Below are 18,786 nucleotides of genomic sequence, written 5' to 3'. Positions count from 1 at the left end.
CTCCCTGCTTTCAGGTATAAAGCCACCCCAAGGCATTCCAGGGGAACCTGACCAAGAACCCATACAAAGACACAGAGGAGCGGCCTTCCCCTGGGAGCGACACCAGAGGCCGAAAAGATGCCACAGGCTGTTTCCAGGCGAAGCTGAGGTGTCTGCAGTCAGTCTACTCTGAAATGATCCTGAACAAATCAGTCTATTCAATTCTGAAAGCTTTCAGGAAAAGAAGATTTTTCTCACTTCCTCCCCAGCTCCCACCAGGGGATGCTGAACTGCTTTCACCAGAAGAGAAGAAAAAGTTCCTTGTGCTAGAAGTGTCATTCATGGTGTTTTTTTTTTTTTTTTTTTTGGAATGATGCATTATTTATTTATTTATTTTTTGGTCAAAACAAGACTGCACCCACCACCTCCCAAACATACATGGGATACAAATGAGCATCTGCGACTTCTGTTCATAGGGGAATTACTTGGAAATCTGTAGGTCATTTGAGGAAACAGACCTTTTCAAGGATGGCCCTAAGCAAGTGGCAACCAGATACCTACAACATAATGCCAATTCATTATTGAGTTTGGTGTTTCTTTGGTTTTTTATTTGCTTTCCATTCTTATTATTTTTTAACAAGAAGAGAATGGCTACATTAAGTGGCATGCTTATTTTGATGCACGAGTGTACCCTCCAGACCCCATTTCCCTGTATTGTTTCACTCAACTGAAACAGACGGAATGAAACTAACAAGGAAAAAGCACGCCAGGAAATCCTCTCGTGTCACCGGAGTCGCGCCTGCTTATCACTTACTGCTCTCCAAGCTTATGACGAGTGCTTCTCCTTCCTTCTGCTCTCGTGGGTGTGGTGAACGGGGCTGAGTGTGGAAACTCATCAGAGAGCCACCAGCACTGGATTATTCTGAAACATTCACTCCTTTCAGGTTCAAAAGAGACTTACTCTCTATCGCAGGGATGGCAGAGAAAGATTCTGCTGAAGTCTGATTTATAAAATCTGCGGCAGTAGACTCACCCCACGAAACCAGAGGAAGGCCAGCCAGCCTCAGACTGACGAGGCTCATTAACTATCAGAGAAGGAAGGCTTACAGCCTCCAAGAGAGAAGATCCAGAAAACAGAGCCTTTCTTAGGAATGCAATTCTGAGGTCTCTTTTAAATTCTTGCTAAATAAGAACAAGGGCCGAGGCAAAGAATGGTTAAAATAGAAGAAATTCAAAATAAGCCCAGTGATGAAGAGGGCCCCCAAATTTCTTAATTTAAGGCTGGGCCAATCATTGACTCATGATAACAACTGCACCAAACTCATTCTGTGCTGAATATGGAATAACACTTTAAGTGGAAAAAGTTGATGGAAAGCATGTGAACACTGATTATAGGTAAAAAAAGGAAGCTGTATGCAGAGGCACCAATTTTAACAAAATTTAAAATGACGGTTTAATCTCATTCATTTTTCCTTCTTTTAGATCCTGCTTTACAACACAATCAAAGGGATTCCAGGGCTAATATGCAAGCGAAGTTTCTGATTCAATGGAGCACAGACTGGATTTTGTATACTTGGTGCAAATTTTCAAGAGGTTCAGGCTGTATTTTAGTTTTGCAGGCCTGCCTTTTTTTTTTTAAAGCATTGCTGAGTTTGAATCTTCAAAGAAGTTGAGAAGAAAATCAGAATTATTCATATTTCAAGTGCGGGCCACGTGGCACAATTTGGAGCTAAGTCCGTGAGAAATCCCCAAATATGAGTCACATATGTGGGAAAGAATCTGGCCCACAGACTTCCTTTAATTAAATGCCTGTCTAATAAAATATTGTCAATGGCACACAGATGCCTGTCAAAGGAGCTGGAGCAGTTCGCTTTAAGTTCCGGAACTCAATAAATGCATTTCTTCATGCTAAAAGAATTTCTTGCATTTTATTTTGCCCTGAAAAACAGCAACAAAAATCAACCAGGAAAGGGGCTACAATTTGCATACTTTGAAATACCATCTCACAAAAGACACTGATGCAAGGTGGGCCTGGAGGAGGCCTGGGGGCTGGAAGATGTGTTTCTATCAATGGTTTGTCTTCTACCCAAGGCCTTACGGTATCCTATTTCATAGAGCAGCTATTACGTAAAGACCTGGGCTTTTTGATTCAGGAGCCCTCTGCACTAGCTATCGTCTTAGAAAAACAGATGGACAGGTCTTGGGAAACCCTTTGGAGACTGGAATGAACCCAAGGTCACCTATTCACACCCAACGCCATCACTGGTCTTGCTACACCCCTGGTTCAACTTTGTGCGCACGCATGTCCTTCTCTGCCACACTGTGAGGCGCTGGAGGCCAGGTAAAGACCTGGGGATGAGGAGGCGCTGAAAGGGCAGAAGGTGGGAGGCTGTGGGCTTTCCCTGACCTCTGCTTAGTGAGAGATCATGTCTCCTGTGCAAGCTGGCTCCACCAGGCTCAAAGAATGCTTCAACTCCCCGACCCATGCTTAGACTTTTCACTAGTGCACAGAAAGCTCCCCCAGAGGCAGTCAGTGAATATTCTCAGCACTTTAGGCTATGTGGCTTTTGAGCAAACCATACCCCTTCTCTGTTAAGCACCATTAATCACATCAGGATTGCTGCTTTCATAAATACTGGCCCAGAAGCAGACATGGAGTGGCCTGGCTGGTACAAAACCAATCAGAGAAAAATGTGATGAGCAACCCTAAAAGGGGAATGTCTGTCAATTCAGAACTGAGTATACTACCATCGATCAGCTGTTTTTAAAACACTTCAGATAAAAACAAAAACAACAACAAAAAAAATCACTCCTTTAAGCAAAAAGCAAAACAAAATAATCACTGGAGCATGTTTTGCTTTGGAGGTTTACATTTGCTGATTCACATTGTATGCTGGGTAAGTTACTGCCCATTGCTCATTCATACTTCATCAGGCTGCTGTGTAATTAGAGGTAAAAAGAAAACTCATTTGAACGAATCACCTTCACAAATAAACCACAGGATTCCAAATGTGACTCTGCTTAACTCACATTTGACTACATTTTTATACAGTAAATCAATACCTTTTTCTAAGTCCAAAACAGAATACACAAAAACACGTTATCAGTGCAAAAACCCCACAACAGAGAAAGCAGTTCTTTCTACGTATTATGGACTGTAACTGCCTAAGTCTACATGATCCCTGGTCTCCACATCTGATTTTAATTATTAATTAGAACAAGTCTCCAAAATTAAAGTACTGAATCAAAAAGGTCCTACTGCACCAAGAGGTCACACAGACCACAGCTGAAGGGCTACAGGCCAAGGTTCTAGTTTCGCTTTGTCATGCAGTAGCTGTAGGACCACGTGAAGTCTCTCGACTTCAACAGAACGCGGTCTGTCATCCACAAAGTGAAGGTTTCCCCTAGACGATCTCTAAGGTCCCTTCTAATTTTAAAGTTCTGTGACTGTTAAATATATAAATCTAATGCAAGACATCAATAGACTACTTCAATGAACATCTTTCAAACTATCCAATAATCAGTTTGATTCATCAATCATGCACTGAATCAAATGATTAGGAAAATAAAACAAGAAAAATTTGTATAAAAATGGATTACGTTTTCAGCGTCTTCAAAACCAACTTGTCAACATTCATGTGGACAGATCATCGTTCGTGAGCCACGAGGTCAGTCAATACAACTATTTGTTATATACGGCTGCCAAATTCTACCCTGTTTTTTAAGCAAGTGTAGCCCTTCCCTTGTCATCATGCCACACGGATGAGTTTAGTAAGGCAGTTGGCATGCTGGCACACCAGGGACGTATCATTGTTAAAACTCTTTTCAATAATCTGGTAGTTACTCGGGATCTAAAAATTTGATTCTACAATCCGTCTTTTTTAAAAAAGTATGAAAGACTACAAAGTACCAAGTAACAGGCATTAATTAATGAAAGTATTTAATTGGTGATGCTTTCCTTACTCTGCAAGCAAGCCAGAAACTTATCTATCAGTTTCAACATATTCCACTAGATTCTAGAAGGCAACTGTGTCAGGCTGGGGAACCCAAGTGGCACCCCAGACCAATCAGATAAAAATGTCTAGGGTCAGGGCCCAGGCATCACTGATTTTTAAAATGTCCCAGGTGATTCCCTTGTGCTGGGGCCAAGAAACAAGCAAGTTAAAACCAGGCTCTCTGATCTAAGATGCAGGAATGCTGAGTGAAAGGCACTGGCAGAGGTGGGCAAGATTTAAAAAGAAATCAAACCTTTTACTACGTACACTTTTTTTCCTGCACATAGGAACTTCTAGAAGTCACTGTTCCCAAGAGGAGACACTGTTCACCCAAGTGTGAATGTTAAGAATGTACATAATAACCAACCAAGGGGCAGCAATACTGGAAAACGGTCCTTCTCTCTGCCGCGCAGGATTCAAAGGCAGGCCTTTAGTCTGCAGCCCGGTAACAACAGTGCCTATTGCGAGGTCTGATTTTCCCCTGCATCATCACTTGATTGCATTTCTGTGTTTCAATTAGAAATTCTGACAGCCAGAGTTATAGCTTCTTAAAACATAGCTAACAATTTGACCGACTGATGCAAATCCCGAACAAACCAGCAATCCCTTATAAATTAGTTTCCACCTGACATCCATTACATCACTTCATATGAAGTCCGGAAAGAAGAAAGACTATCCTCCCTATTAAAATGTTCATTATTCTTGATGAAGATTTCACCAACACTTCATCTCAACCAGCAATCAACTTACAAATGGTCTTGAATTATGTCAATCCCTCCCTTTATGAGGCTCCGAAAAAAGCAGCACCTCCTCTTAAAGACGGGGGGAAAAGTAAAACCGACACCTTTCCTGGGATCTCAAAGATACTTCAGTCTAAACATTCAATCAATAGGAGCGTGACCTGCACACAAACTCAATACACACGGAAGATTCCCACATAAATACAACACACTATACACATGATCAGAGTCAGAAAAACGTATTTCTTCCTTGCCTTCAACCAGAAAGTTAAACAAGCTCCCGGTAACTTGTCTTCACATCTTAACTGTTTATCTTGTCCACCTTTTTTTTGGAAAGCAAACCCACTGTGTGAAGTTTCGTTTTTCTTAAGGATTTTAGAGTCAGGCATACCCTATCCACACATGGCTGTCCAAAACTTCCTCTAACAAACATTGATTAAAGATTAATGAGTCAGTAGAACAGACCACCTCCACTGGAACCCTGGACTTGCGACTCCAGGTTCCCAACACTGGAAGCCTGGCCCTCCTACTCATCCTCCTCTTCCTCTTCACTCACGTGCAGGCCACCCAAGTGTTTCTGACTTCTCGGCATGGAAGGGGAGCCCAGCACTGCCGGGTTGCCAAATGTGAGTGGCTGGCTCAAAGGGGTCCCCACTTCAGAGTCTGAATCACTGGATTCAGTCCCGCTGCTGGTGGAGCCCTCGGTCACGTGCAGGGGTGCCCGCTGGTCCGCCACGCCGCCGGCACACGCGGACCGCATGGCTGGGGGCTTTGAGGTCGGACCCGTAAGAGGTGCACCATTAGCCAGCATTCTACCGTCTGAAGTGGCCAGGCTGGCCAGTCCTCCCTTTTCACGGCCATCAAGCCCATCCAGTGCCTCTGGGGTTGACGCTACCTGGCTAAGGATGAGCGGGTCGGTCTCTGACTTATTGTATCTACTGGGAAGATTCCGTAAGTATGGCCTTTGTTGGATGGGGGAAGAGTTTTCGTAAGGAGGACCCTGGCCTGGGAGAGGATCTTCTCCCATACTTTCCTCTTTCGGGTCATGCCCGTTTTCCGAGACATAGCCTTGAGACCTGGTCCTGTCCCAGCTCATATTAGGACTCGACTGTCCGCTCCCGGGAGACAGTGGGGTGGCCGGGGTACTATGACCGTCTGAGCCCCTGAACAACTCATCTATCAGGGAGCTATGTCTTGGGAGTCGGGGGCTCCCGCTCATATCAAAGGTCAGGTCTGCGGAATCATCATCGAGGAACTCTCTGGAAGGAGGCCGGGAGGACTTCACGGAGGGAGGGGAAGCCCTGAACCTAGCCTCTGTCTGCCTCTCATCCCTGGAGAGCAGGTAAACCCCACTGGTCAAATCACCCTCATAATTGTCATTTGTTTGGGACTGTGACTGGGTCGCTTGCTCCCTGAGCAGGTCGGATTCGCTATCTACGTCACTGCAGTCAATGAAAGGAATGGAAGTGCTGCTGCCTCTGGCAGCCCTGGATGCTGGACCTGTGCTCGGCTGCGGGGGCTGAGCTTTACTCTGCTGGGTCCTATCCTTAACGACCTCCTCCTCTTCGTCAGCCGGCGCCCGCGTGGCTCCGTCCACCTTCCCGCTGCCCGCGGGGCTCTTGGGCAGCGCGGGGCTCTGGCGCGGCTCTTCGGCGGCGACGCGGGCCTCCTCTGCCTGCAGGACACCCTGGCCGCCGGCGGGCTCTGCGCCTTCTCCCGGGGGCAGGCTGGCACTCTGCTGCGCCTGCGCGGGGCGGGGCGAGAGAGGGGGAGGGTTACACCGGGGCTGAACGGGGGCGGGGAGGGCGAGGTCAGAGGCTAATTTAATAACACCCCTTAAGCTTCCTGCAGCTGAAAGAACTGCCAAGTAAAGGCTGTTCTCCACGCTGCTCGAACAAAACGTCGCCAAGAAGCAGGCATTCCTGAGTGCAATCGGTCAGCATCCAGAAAGTTCTCTGTGCGTGGGGATGCTGACAATGCAGGGTCGCCAGCAGTGCGAGTGGGCCACTGCCTGGCTGCTCTCTGGGCCCCCGGTCTCATTTGGGTTTCCAAAGTTTCCGTGGAACAAGAGACCTTGCAACCCACAGGGGGCTTCCCAAGAAAGGGTGGGCAGGGAGAGGAGGAAAACATTGTGGACCCCCCCAAAGGCAAGTTGACATGGATTTCAGACAAATGACAAAAAAACTTCTTTGTTTATACTTCTAAGGGAAGAACAGACAGGTTAGACACTCTTTTTAAATGCATAAAGGAAATCTTCATGTTCTTCCCCGACAAAGTGGGCATTCTCTTGTAGAGAAAACCCGGAAAACACATCCAGAGGCCAATTCCAGAGAAAATGAGCTTTCACCATCCTCAGGGCAAGAGTGATAATGTCTCTTGTTGCCAGCTGCGGTCACTGCCCTGCAACATGAGTCCTGGGAACTCACCACCCAGTCTGGTGCCAACAAAAGGTTCTGACCTTGGCCCTGAACGAGAGCTACAACCATCAGGTGCAGAGGATGTCCCAGTGTCTTCACACAACCACACCCATTTAGCTAGAGGGTAGGCTCCACTCTCCTGGCTCCCATGGGTGGTTCCACTCCTAAACTGAGTTTAGGCCAACAGAGCTTACTTCTCTGTGGCAAAAGCATGGCATGGAAGACAGGAAGTCAGCTGAGAAAGGACCCCCTCCAGGGCGTGCTGAGCCCAGGCTGGGGTGCACAGAGCCCGTGTCTGGTCAAAGCCAGGGCACACAACCATACTCTTCTCTACAAAACGAAACCCCAAAGGTGAAGGGCAAATAACTCAGAAGCATAGGATGAAACATAGAACTTATCAGAGAAACTCTGATTAAAAAAAAAAAAAACAAAAAAAAACAAAACCCCCAAAAACAAAATAAAAAACTCCACAGTTCTAACAGTTGATCAGCATTACTGACTCGTTTTGGCACTTCTGAATTCGGCTCTGTTGGTGGCGTAGCCAGGCTTCTGATGGACTGAATCTTGCTGTGTTTCCTGGAAGAAATCACATAAGACAGCCAAAGTTAGGTAAGTTGGGTTTTTTGTTTTTTGGGTTTTTTTGTTTGTTTTTTAATGAAAAGTAACAGCCTTATGCCCTTCCTCAAGACGAAGGCACCTAAAGTAGTGTGTATGGATGCCCCGTGGAAGGGGACTCATTCTTTTCTTAATACTTGCAGGGTTCAGGAATTACTTAAACTCTAAAAAAATTCCCCTGCTCCTGTTCAAGGAGCACCCAGTTCACTCCCTTTCTAGTCCTAAGAAGGTTACTAGAGGGAGAGTTGGCTGGGCCACAGGATGCCCTGAAGTGCAAATTCCGGTCTGACAATATGACATCAATTCATGTATTTTGGGTAATGATCTTCTCGATCAGTCCTGTAACAGAGGCAATCACCACTAATCAGCTAACTCTTTCACAGTGCTGAGTTCAGGGAAGGCCTGCCCCCATTAATGAATTTACAGGCTCAGTAGAAGGAAGTGGATTTAATGCCACTAGTCTCCTTTATCTTTTCCCTTCCTTCGTCCGCCGGCGCTCTCCTCTTCCTCCGTGAACAAGCATCAGAAACTTCTCAGCTCCTCAGACGATGAAACCATATAAATACAGAGAGATCAAATGCTAAATGTACATTCAGCTTTTCTTCAAAATACTCCAAATATACAAGGATGGTCACAGCATCGGGTTTGTTTCGGCTTCGGTTTTGGCAAGAGTAAAACAAAGCACTGGGCACCCCAAATGTTTGTCAACAGAGAATCATACTTTCACAATACCTTAAAAGACCGGCACAGATCCCCAGGTCGGGGTAGGGTTTAGAAAGCAAGACGCAGAGGTGGGTACAGCGTGCTACTATTTAAACAAATGAAAAAGCACACCCCAGAGACATCCTGCTCATTCTTTTCAGATGCATACATGTGTGTAACAGGAGTAACACGAAGCTGACCGTCGCTGCCTCTGGGAAGGGAGAAGGGAAACAGCAAAGAAGGCTGTTGGCTAAAGGGGGGTGTGTGTGTGTGTGGCTACATCAGTCACAACAGTAGTTACACACGAAAAGGGGAAAAAAAACCAGAAACGGAAAGAAATGTGGATGTCTGCTGTGTTCTCCCTATTTTACTGTAATTTTAATATGGATTAAAATAGTAAAAAAAGAAAAATGTTAAAAAGAAGAAATCCATATGCACTAAACAGCCCCTAGTGCGTCATCACGTCAGCTGCGTACCCTTGTACCTCAGTCCCTGGATTCTCTGCTTCTCCCCTCTCTGGGCAGCAGAGCCACGCTCGGGGCAGGGGGCTTGGGAGCCGGCTAACCAGGGACCACTTGCCAGCTCTGAGATGTGGGCTAGTAACTCAATCTCTTCGAGCTGCAGCGGCTCCATCTCATAAAGGGAATAGGAGAGAGGTGCCGGGGGGCTCAGTCGGTTAAGCATCCGACTCTTGATTTCCGCTCAGGTCATGATCTCGGGGTCCTGGGATTGGTGTGAGCTTCTCTCCCTCTCTCCCTACCCTCCTCGCACTCTCGCTCTAAAAGAAATGAGTAAAACCTTAGGGGAAAAATAAAGGGACTGGGAGAGCAGCGACCTCACGGAGCTGGTATGAAGACTGAGTTAATGTATGCAAAGCACACGGGACCTAGCAAGGGCTATAAGCATTTGCTAACAACAGCAATAAATCCTGCTGCTTCTCATCCAAGCTGTATTTCATTAAAAGTTTGTAGAAATACTTTCCATTCAAATCCCCAAATACTCAAGGACTCCCGGAAGAGGAAGTTTCTAGAGTGCTTTATCCCCACCGCTATCTCCTGCTCCTCTTCCACCCTGCTTTCTGCTGGCTTCCTCTTCTTCCTCACTTGGCCCTCCAACGTCCGTTTGCATCTCATCTCACCCTCGAGGAAGCACCCCAGTCCTCGGATGTTTCTGTCTACACTAAACTGGCCTGGGGGCGCTGTGAAGCGCTCATTCAGTAACCCACCAGGCCTGGGTGAAGAGAGATTTAGCAGGAACGCACTGTCACCTGCAGAGAATGACTCTTGTCAAATCAGAAGTGGCATCGAAGTTTCTCTTACCTTTCAAACTGCACTTTCTTATGTCCTCCTTCTTTCACATAGTCGAGAACCTGCTTCTGAGTCCGACCGCTAGAAGGAGGAGGACGATAGGGAAGAGAAGACAGCATGGCATTCTTATTTAAACACACGACACACCCCACATCTCCTTCCCTCCGTCCATCACTGGGAGAAACACGGGCTTTCTCAGTGAGCCAGGAATAAATGCAGCTCTGAGAGACACTGTATGTGCCATGTCATCTCTCGGTGTTTCCCTTCTAAATAACAGAAAGTGTTTACATGACAAAACCACTTAACAATTCTGTTTGCTTATTAAGCAAAGCATCCTGAGAGTCTGTGTGCTTCGAGGAGGCAGGGATAATTCTGTTCACTGTGACTCCCCAAGGCCTAGACTAGGATTTGACATGTGGAAGACACTCAAACGTTTGCTGAAAGGAGTGAGAAAGTGAACCAATGATGTGCAAGTCTACGTGGCATTCCAGGAGGCAACACCAAATGTTAACGACACACTTGCTTCTACAGAGAAAGGAAATCCTTTCTGAATTAGAGTCCTGTGAGGAGTCTGCAGTGGCCAGTGGACTGCCTCTTGGCTGGCTACCATTCGAACACCGCAAGGGACGGCCAGGAGCCTGTGAGACTGACCGAGCCATCACCCCACCAGCCAGAGCTCCTGGAGGCCAACTTTCCTCTATTCAGCCCATCGTATGCACAGCCGCGACCACAGCCATAGGAAAAGGCAAGCCTTGGGAATGTTCCCACAGCAAACAGGAGAGGTGTGAAAGGAAATCCTTACCTGAACCGAAATGATGACCCTCGACTAAAGAGGACGGGCTTTGGCTTTGGCTTGGGTTCTTCAAAAAGTCTAAAAAAGGCATGATGTTCAACACAGATTTTCCAGAAGGACTTGCAAAAATCCCGACTGGCCATGAGAAATTCCAAGGTATCTTGGTACGAGCTCTGAAAAGAGAAAATACCACTTTGGGTTTTTTTTTTTTCCATTACCCATGGACACTGGGTTGAAAAATGAGAAAAGGGGGGCACCTGGGTGGCACAGCAGTTAAGCGTCTGCCTTCGGCTCAGGGCGTGATCCCGGCATTCTGGGATCGAGCCCCACATCAGGCTCCTCTGCTATGAGCCTGCTTCTTCCTCTCCCACTCCCCCTGCTTATGTTCCCTCTCTCGCTGGCTGTCTCTATCTCTGTCAAATAAATAAAATCTTAAAAAAAAAAAAATGAGAAAAGGGACGGAAAACAAATATGTCCAATAAAATTTCAATTGTGTATTTTAATATATAGCAGGACCATAAATTCTCATATTTAGTAAAATATAGTTGTTCCTAATGACAAAATATAGTCATCATTCAACCATTCCCCCACCCCCCGCCCAGGATTCCTTAGAGAAACTAAAGAAAACAGGAGTACTTAGCAGAAGTCATAACATTTCTTTTGACAAACTCATAAATAAATTCTGTGTACACAGCTTACATTTCCTTCTTTAAAAATAATCCAAGTACTGAAACCCCTTTTTGCCTCCTTAAAATAACTGAAACACACTCTTCGTTCTATTTTCTCCCTGAAGGTTCATGCCAACTTTGCATATTGGTCTTAAGTCTTTTCTCTTTCGAGCCACATTCAGCTCAGGCCTCCAGGTGGTCCCAGGGACCACACGGGAAATGAACTTTTTTTTTTTTTTCTGGAGCACAAAAGTATCACTCGAGGCTGAAAAAATCATGTCCTTTGATTCTGGACAGCGGACAGTATAATTTTCTATTCCCAGACTGAACGCTCTCAATGTAAGTGGCCATATTTTATAAACAGGACTCACCACAGTCCTCAACGTTCCCAGCAATTCCTACTATTTTGAGGGATCTCACAGTTCTGGGCAGTCCCAATTTACAAACAAGCGTGCCACAATTCTGTAGCTATAAGTAGCCTTTTGGAACTCAAAAAGCATTTTCCCAGAGAAAACAACTTATAATGGGTGCCTGCTTCCCAGGTCAGGCCATAAGAGCTGATTTAATCCAGTCTGTAGCTGAACGATAAGCCCAGATGGCCATTTATCATCTTTTTTTCCATGGGGGGGGGGGAACAACACTCCAAATTCTGGTTGGGTCCTGGGGTGAGCAACATCTTTAGGGGTTCTGTAGGAAGTGGGGTGGACCTGCTTATTAGCTTGTGAGAATGTGCTGTCAGAGGCTTGGGGACAAGAGCAGGGATGGGAAAGCTGGGGACAGCTGGAGGCTTGTCTGGACAGGCATCAGCCCCGAAGCCGGTGGATGCTGAGTGGGGGGGTCTCGAGGAGGTGGCCCGGAGGCTGGCGCCCCAGCAACCACACAGGTCTGGCTGTGTGCCGGGAGGGGCTGCACATTCTCTACCCTCGCTCTGTCGACCCAGGTGACAGCGCGGTTACCCAGCATCTGGGCATGCCTCTGGGTGCTGACCCTTAGACGCCTGCAGTGTTGGCCGCCGTTCCAGCCTTTGCCCCAGCAGAGCCCCTCCATCCCCGGATCACGGGGTGGGCTCCGAGGTCTGGTCCCCCACTCCAATCCACTTACGTTCGCATCGGGGCGGAGCTTGATGAGAAAGCGTTTCCTCTTGAAGCTCAGCTTCCGCACCTTGGCCCAGTTGAAGGCGTTGATCTTAGTGAAACCCTGAGGAGAAGAAAGGCATCAGCCAGTGAGCCAGGAAATGCATAAGAAGCAACAGGGGAGTGGGTTTGCCTTGCGTATGGGGAGCTGTCGTTCGAATGTTCGGGAAGAATGCCTTCTGCTAGAGAATTCTCAGGATTTGCTGCTGTGGAAGATTCCTGTTGCTGGAGCATTATTTTTCACTAATTATAGGATTTGGCATTCAAACTAAGTTTGCCTCCAGGGAGAGGAGCAGCCGGCCAAGGGAAGGATAAAAATAAAGACAAAAAACAATAAAAACCATGACAACCACCACAATTAGTGACCATCACATCTGCAGTGCCAAGCACCCCGTAAGGACTTTACAGACCTCTTATCAAACCTTAGACAAAACCCAGTGAGATGGGTTTACTATCTTTCTCTTACAGATGTGGCAACTGCTGCATGGATAGATTTTAATTTGTCCAAAATCACACAGTTCACGTGGCAGAATGAGATTCCCGAGCATGGGCCTTAACCAGCAGCTAACTGTTAATCTCCATAAAAGCAACTCTGCAGGTTAGCAATCCACCCCTGTCGCGCACACGGGGCTGGCTCCCATGCCCAGCAGGCTGCCCACCGCACAGGCGGGATGGTGGGGGGAGGCCCGGCCTGCTGTGTGTCTTCTAGACCAGAGAACAGTCTCGGGGAAGGACTCACGCGTCCTCATCTTTAAAAGTCAGGTGTGGAGAGACAGGGTGATGGAGAAGCAAGGGGACGCTGCCAGAAACCAGCTCCCATCTGTCCTGTGTCTCAACTAAAATTAGAATTCCTCCTGAGCCTGCCCGGACACCAGAACCGCTTATTTAAATTGATAAGAATGAAGCAATTAAGGACTGGCAAGAAGATTAATTCCAAGATACAGCCTTTGTACATGATTAAATAACTGAGCAATTCTCAATATTTAGATTCTATCACACATAATCAAAGCAAATTAATTCAATTGTGAGGCACTTCTCCCCGCCCCCCATGATTTTCAGAAATGTTTAAGGCTTCTGATTCAAGTTTCATGGTAGGACTAAAAACTCTATTTGGTTTATGGTCATTTTGCTCATCGAGTTCTCCTAAGATTATTTCAGCAGGTCAAAAACTGTTAAGAGCAGTCAGTTCCTCCAATACCACCCTGCCTTCCCATATGAAACCCAACCTCAACTCCTCTTGGGACAGGATTCTGTGAGAACTCATGTCCGTCGTAAACATGGGAGCAGCACTGGGACTCCTTTGGTAAAACAGGAAGGGGAAATATAACTGAACCCGGCAGAGCCTGAAGAAGTATTTTAGATTATGTACATATTTACACCTTCAAAACGGGTGAAAATGACCCGATTTAAAAGACAGACACTTTCTCCACACCCCTTTGAAACCAAAGCACAGAGGACTCGCTTTTGTTTGAAAGAAAAGCACTGAGGAAATCTTTGGGGGTGGTGAATATGTTCACTGTCCTGATTTCACTGATGGCTTCAGGATATATACACATATGTTTGTGAACTTTCATTGATGGCTTCAGGATATATATATTTCATTGATGGCTTCAGGAGATATCTATCTATCTATAAAAAACTGCATACTTTAAATATATGCATTTTATTCTATGTCCATCATACCTCAATGAAGCTGTTAAGAAACAAAAAGCAGCACTGATCAACAGAACAGTACACTGGCAGCGCGATCAACAGAGTATGCGTTTCAGAGAACAGAAAACTATGCCCTTGGGTAAAATACAGGTAAGAATTCAAGTGCAGTGTTTTGCTACAAACTTACTATTGCACCTGGCTTTTAGGAATTTATAAACTGCTAAATCCTAAAAAATACACATTAGGCTTTTAAGTTATGTATACCCGAAATCACAAATCAGCCGACTGAGGTAAAACCTAAATTAGGTTGAAAAACCCCTAAATTTGGTTAAAAGAAAAAAAAAAAGCAACTAAAAACCTTAACAGTTTAAAAAAAAAAAGAGGGCGTGGGAGGGATGACATGAGTTCATGTGCCAGTGTGAAGAAGGTGTTTATTTTGGGGGATCCGAAATCCTGATTCTATTAAACTGGGCTTTGAGCACACGCCCACTGATAGAGATTTCTGTGATCCCACAAAGTCAATAGACACAAGCAAATCTCAATTTGTGCATTCCCCAACCAGAGCAGGGGCCAACGGAACAGGATCTGGAAGCCGAGGGCCTGGAAAGAAACAGAAACCCTGAGATGAGGTTAGTTTTTCCTGTTCACCTAAAAGTACCTGTCAGAGGACTTAACTTGGCCCACCCAACACGGAATCAGAGTTGAGGGGCCAACTCTTATCTCTCCATCACTGAGGGAACGGAGCTGTGTCCCAAACGCTCTTACCTGGAACACGAGAATTCCCGTGTTGGCAACAGCCAGGTTGATCTTACTGCCTTCCCTGTCCTTAGCCGGGTGCAACCGGATCCCGTACATCTCCAGCCTGCGGGCAATCTCCAGGAGCTGGAAATCTGATTCTGCTGGTGTTTGTCCACTGACACAACAAAAATTCAAGAGAAAAGGCCAGGAGATTTGAATTCCCTGTGTCTATTAATTTGAGATTAAGCAACTTCTCTTGGGAAATAAGAAGGCACTTCATCACAAACAATGGAGCTACTTGCTCAGATGACACCCAACCCCCCATTATCACCCAAAGTTGAGCAGCTAGGACAAAAGCCTGATTGCCTGTGTAACACAAAACCCCAGAAGTCTATCTTACATTTGCCGTTTTTTTGGAATCTCAAAGAGTTTCCTTTAAGGTCATATAAAAGCAAAACGCCACGGTGTTAAAACACGTTTTTAGTCACTTACAATGGGCCTACACTTGGAAGCAAAGTTCAAGGCAACACTCTTACATACTATCAGCAAAGCTCAAGTACCCGCCTTAGAAACAACAAAAACAATAGGCCCAGGGCATCTTTTGAAAAATATTTTACTGATCAAGATAAAAAAAACCAAAATGGAGAGGCTACAAAGGTTCTAGATCTTTGTAACATTCCTCCTCTGCCCGTTGTTGACCATATAGCCCTTTCCTGATTTCCAGCTAATTGGTCTTACACGCCCCCTTCAATTCCACAGCATGGGTGTCCTAAATTCCAGGCCTATTCCACTAGCACAGGAAATCAAAGGAGGACCTAGAGATCTGGTCTGGAGTGGGTAACCTGCATTTGAGAGTCCAGGGTGAGTGACAACACCTCCCATGAAGCTCTGTGCTCTTCTCTCTCACCTTTTGGGTATTTCGTCCCAACAGTTAGTGTGTGTGCACACCCACCTATGCCGGAAGGACAGAGAGAAACAACTCGAAGGGAACACGAGGCACCGAGCGGGACTTACATGTGATTGTGGTGAAACTCCACGATTTTGTCTTCTAGCGCGTCTTGCTGAGGTATGTACTTGTTTTTTGCTAAATGCTCTCTGTCCGACGCTTCATCAAAATCCCCAATCTCAGCTACCAAGAAGCAGAGAAAGAAGACCCAGCCATATAGGATTAATGCTTCACAGTCTGTTACATTCCCCGTGGAACATTCTCCAGCTAGCAAAGCAGAAGGCAGCGGACAAGGTGATCCCAGACTGTGGGTATCATCAGGGCTGGGCATCAGAAGACATCCTGTGAGGACGTTTTTAACAACTGTGCCAACATGCGAGGCCAGTTTCCACTCTTTCTCATCTCTACCAGCTGGAAAGGAAACTTCAGCATCCATCCATTTTCATCCATCCACGTTCCTGATTCATTCCTTCCTCCCTGCCCAAGCAGGACCACTTCTGAGCTAGGCAGTAAATTCTAGACATGTGGATTTACGACTTCTAAATAAGCCCCAGAATTTCAGGACTTTACAAAAATCAACTTGCGAAACTCTTATATGTAATAATTACGAGTGCAAACCCCAAGTGCTTTCTCAGGTAGAGAAAAGCCAGTGGTAAATAGGTATACACATATACGATCTAATTTGGTAAAATAAAACAATTAAAGTTTATTAAGTTTCCTCTAGTCCTAGCGTCAGAAGTGACTGGTCAGATTCTTATGAATTTTTCATCTACAAGGAAGAGGAGGCATATTTTTCTCATGTAACCTCTACATTGTCCCCAAACTGCTATGATCTTGAAATCTAGAGGACAGAGCTTTAAAGTAATGATTGTACCGTAACATCACTAGCTCCAGGTCAGTTTATACCAATTTAATACCTCTGGGACAGCATGGCTTTTTCTTTGAATCATATGGTCTGTGTAACAAGCTTTTAAAGTAGCCTAATGACCAGAGCCCAGGTGTTTTGAGTAAAAGCTAGTGAACGGTTGCTAGGAAACCTACCTGTCACTCTGTCATGGGAAGCAGCTTGTCCCCCTCTGGGCAACGCCCCTCCAGTAATCACACAGGATATGGCCTGTATGTTCCTATAAATCGCACCCACTGAGAATATTTGCTCTGCACAAAACAGTGCCAACTCACCGGGCTCCAGCTAAGCCAGGGAAGACTCAATCATTCTCTAGCCCTCCTGCTGCTATGGGGAATCAGTATCATTCCTTCCTAGGTCTGGGAGATCTTCAGTAAGGCCCATGTATAAAAAATAAGAAGATAAGCATGGTCTCTAGAAATACCTCATCATATTAGGTGCGTTTATTAACCACTAGGAGTGACGCTTCCTACAAACCTTGGGGACTCTTGTTACCTAGGCAGTTATCCCAATGGGCTGATTCTAATGATATGACAGCACAATTTCTTTTATACTCATGCTAATATGTGTGATGTAATTATCTTCCTGAAACATAACATGTATATTTCATTTCAAGTAACTTCTGCCTTGGCCAAAAAGGAAAAAAGTGCCCAGCTGGGTTGTCGATAAGCCTTAGAATGAGCACAATCTAGTTTATCCTTTGCCTAGATTAAGAAGGTTAAAATATCCCATCTCAAGCATCACTAGGATTTAGTCCAGCTTCATGTGTCTTGGGGTTTACTGAACTCTGGAGAACAGAATACAAGAAGCGCGACTGTTGACAGTTTTGGGTCTTAAGGCTAATGTGCCATATTCAATAATGGATATTAAGTCCAAGAACAGGACAGAACAAGTTTAGTTCACTTGGACAGCATCTGGCCAAGCTTCTCCTCTGAGGTAACTGAGATTTTCAACAATTGCGTACTAGTCCTTAAAGAGAGGGGCGCCTGGGGGGGCACAGTCGGCTGAGCACCTGACTCTTGGTTTCCATTCAGGTCATGATCTCAGGGTCCTGAGATCGAGCTCCGCACTCAGCGTGGAGTCTGCTTGAGATTCTCTCTCTCCCTCTGCCCCTCCCCCCTCCATTCTCTCCCTCTTGCAAATAAATTAATAAATAAATCTTAAAAAAAAAAAGAAAGAAAAGAAAGAATGATAAGAGTAGGCAGACAGCGCACAGAGTTCACAGGCCAATACTGGGGGTGGGTGGATACACCCACAAAGTCCGAGGGGTACGGTCTCCAACCCACTGGCACTCATGCTCACAGCAAAATAACACAAAGGCACCATGACTGTGTTTCGTGGATCTGATTACGTCCCCCCACCAGTCCGATCACGGTGGGCTCAACACGACCTCGGAAGAAACGGATGCCACTTACACTGTACGATGTGTGAGATGAGGAGAGCCGCGCTGGTGTCGTTGCAGGTCAGCCTGCCCTGAGCCAGGTCCTGCTTCACCTGCAGAGCGAACAAGTACCTGCGGACACAAACACACACGACCGGCGTCACGCACCTCCAGGCCAGGGGCACACGCAGGGGGTGCAAGGGCCAGTGTGGGAGTCAGGCCCGCGTCTGGCCACTGGAGCACACGGCGAGGAGCTACAGAAAAGTACACAGAGCAGGGAAAAGAAAGTCTGCCCGGCCGGAATGAACACCCGGTGCCACTGACTGCAGCGTCAACGCTCCTGCATCACTGGAAGGCGCAGGAGACGCACGGGGACCTTGTCACACGAGGACGGACACATTTTATTCTATGGCTGGATCTCTTCGTTTAAAACCCAAGCCTATGTCTTGCCACTCTCCAAATAATTTTTGCAGGGTGTAACAAATGTTTACGATTTTCCCCCACAGATCAAATATACTAAAAAAATAACTTTAAGGCTCAGATAATAACAGTAGCTTGTTATGGTTAGGGAGAGCTTTTTTGCCAACAGAATTGGGAAGACGAGGGTGTCTTTTTTGTGTGTGTGTGTGGTGTAATATTCACTTAGGTTCTTCCAAAAGCCTCAGTTACCAGATCCATAAAAATTAATTTTACAGTTATTTTTTATGTTGCAGAATAAAGCAAGTGAACGTTTTTGGTGAAAGAGAAAAGTAGTATTTATAAATCAAAGAAATTAAGTAAAAAAATAGTGCAATGTAAGAACTGATTTAAAAAAG

The 18,786-nt window shown here is 45.8% G+C and overlaps 1 protein-coding gene across 1 annotated transcript in view; it reads right to left on the bottom strand.

Annotated features, from left to right (window-relative positions):
• Positions 1 to 18,786, bottom strand: part of FARP1 (FERM, ARH/RhoGEF and pleckstrin domain protein 1) — a 218,372-nt gene that overhangs the window by 50,342 nt on the left and 149,244 nt on the right. The window contains exons 5-12 of the mRNA XM_040623988.1: positions 18,006 to 18,103; positions 15,755 to 15,869; positions 14,768 to 14,915; positions 12,318 to 12,413; positions 10,558 to 10,721; positions 9,768 to 9,836; positions 7,632 to 7,707; positions 6,215 to 6,458 (exon numbers count right to left, since the gene is read on the bottom strand). Coding sequence (XP_040479922.1) covers positions 6,215 to 6,458; positions 7,632 to 7,707; positions 9,768 to 9,836; positions 10,558 to 10,721; positions 12,318 to 12,413; positions 14,768 to 14,915; positions 15,755 to 15,869; positions 18,006 to 18,103 — 1,010 coding nt within the window. The remainder of the gene's footprint in view (positions 1 to 6,214; positions 6,459 to 7,631; positions 7,708 to 9,767; positions 9,837 to 10,557; positions 10,722 to 12,317; positions 12,414 to 14,767; positions 14,916 to 15,754; positions 15,870 to 18,005; positions 18,104 to 18,786) is intronic.

The sequence above is a fragment of the Ursus maritimus genome, unplaced genomic scaffold (genome assembly GCF_017311325.1).
Source record: "Ursus maritimus isolate PB19 unplaced genomic scaffold, ASM1731132v1 scaffold_10, whole genome shotgun sequence".
NCBI classification, from domain to species: Eukaryota; Metazoa; Chordata; class Mammalia; order Carnivora; family Ursidae; genus Ursus; species Ursus maritimus.
The sequence above is the reverse complement of the archived record's forward strand: the minus strand, read 5'-3'. Positions and strand labels throughout refer to the sequence as shown.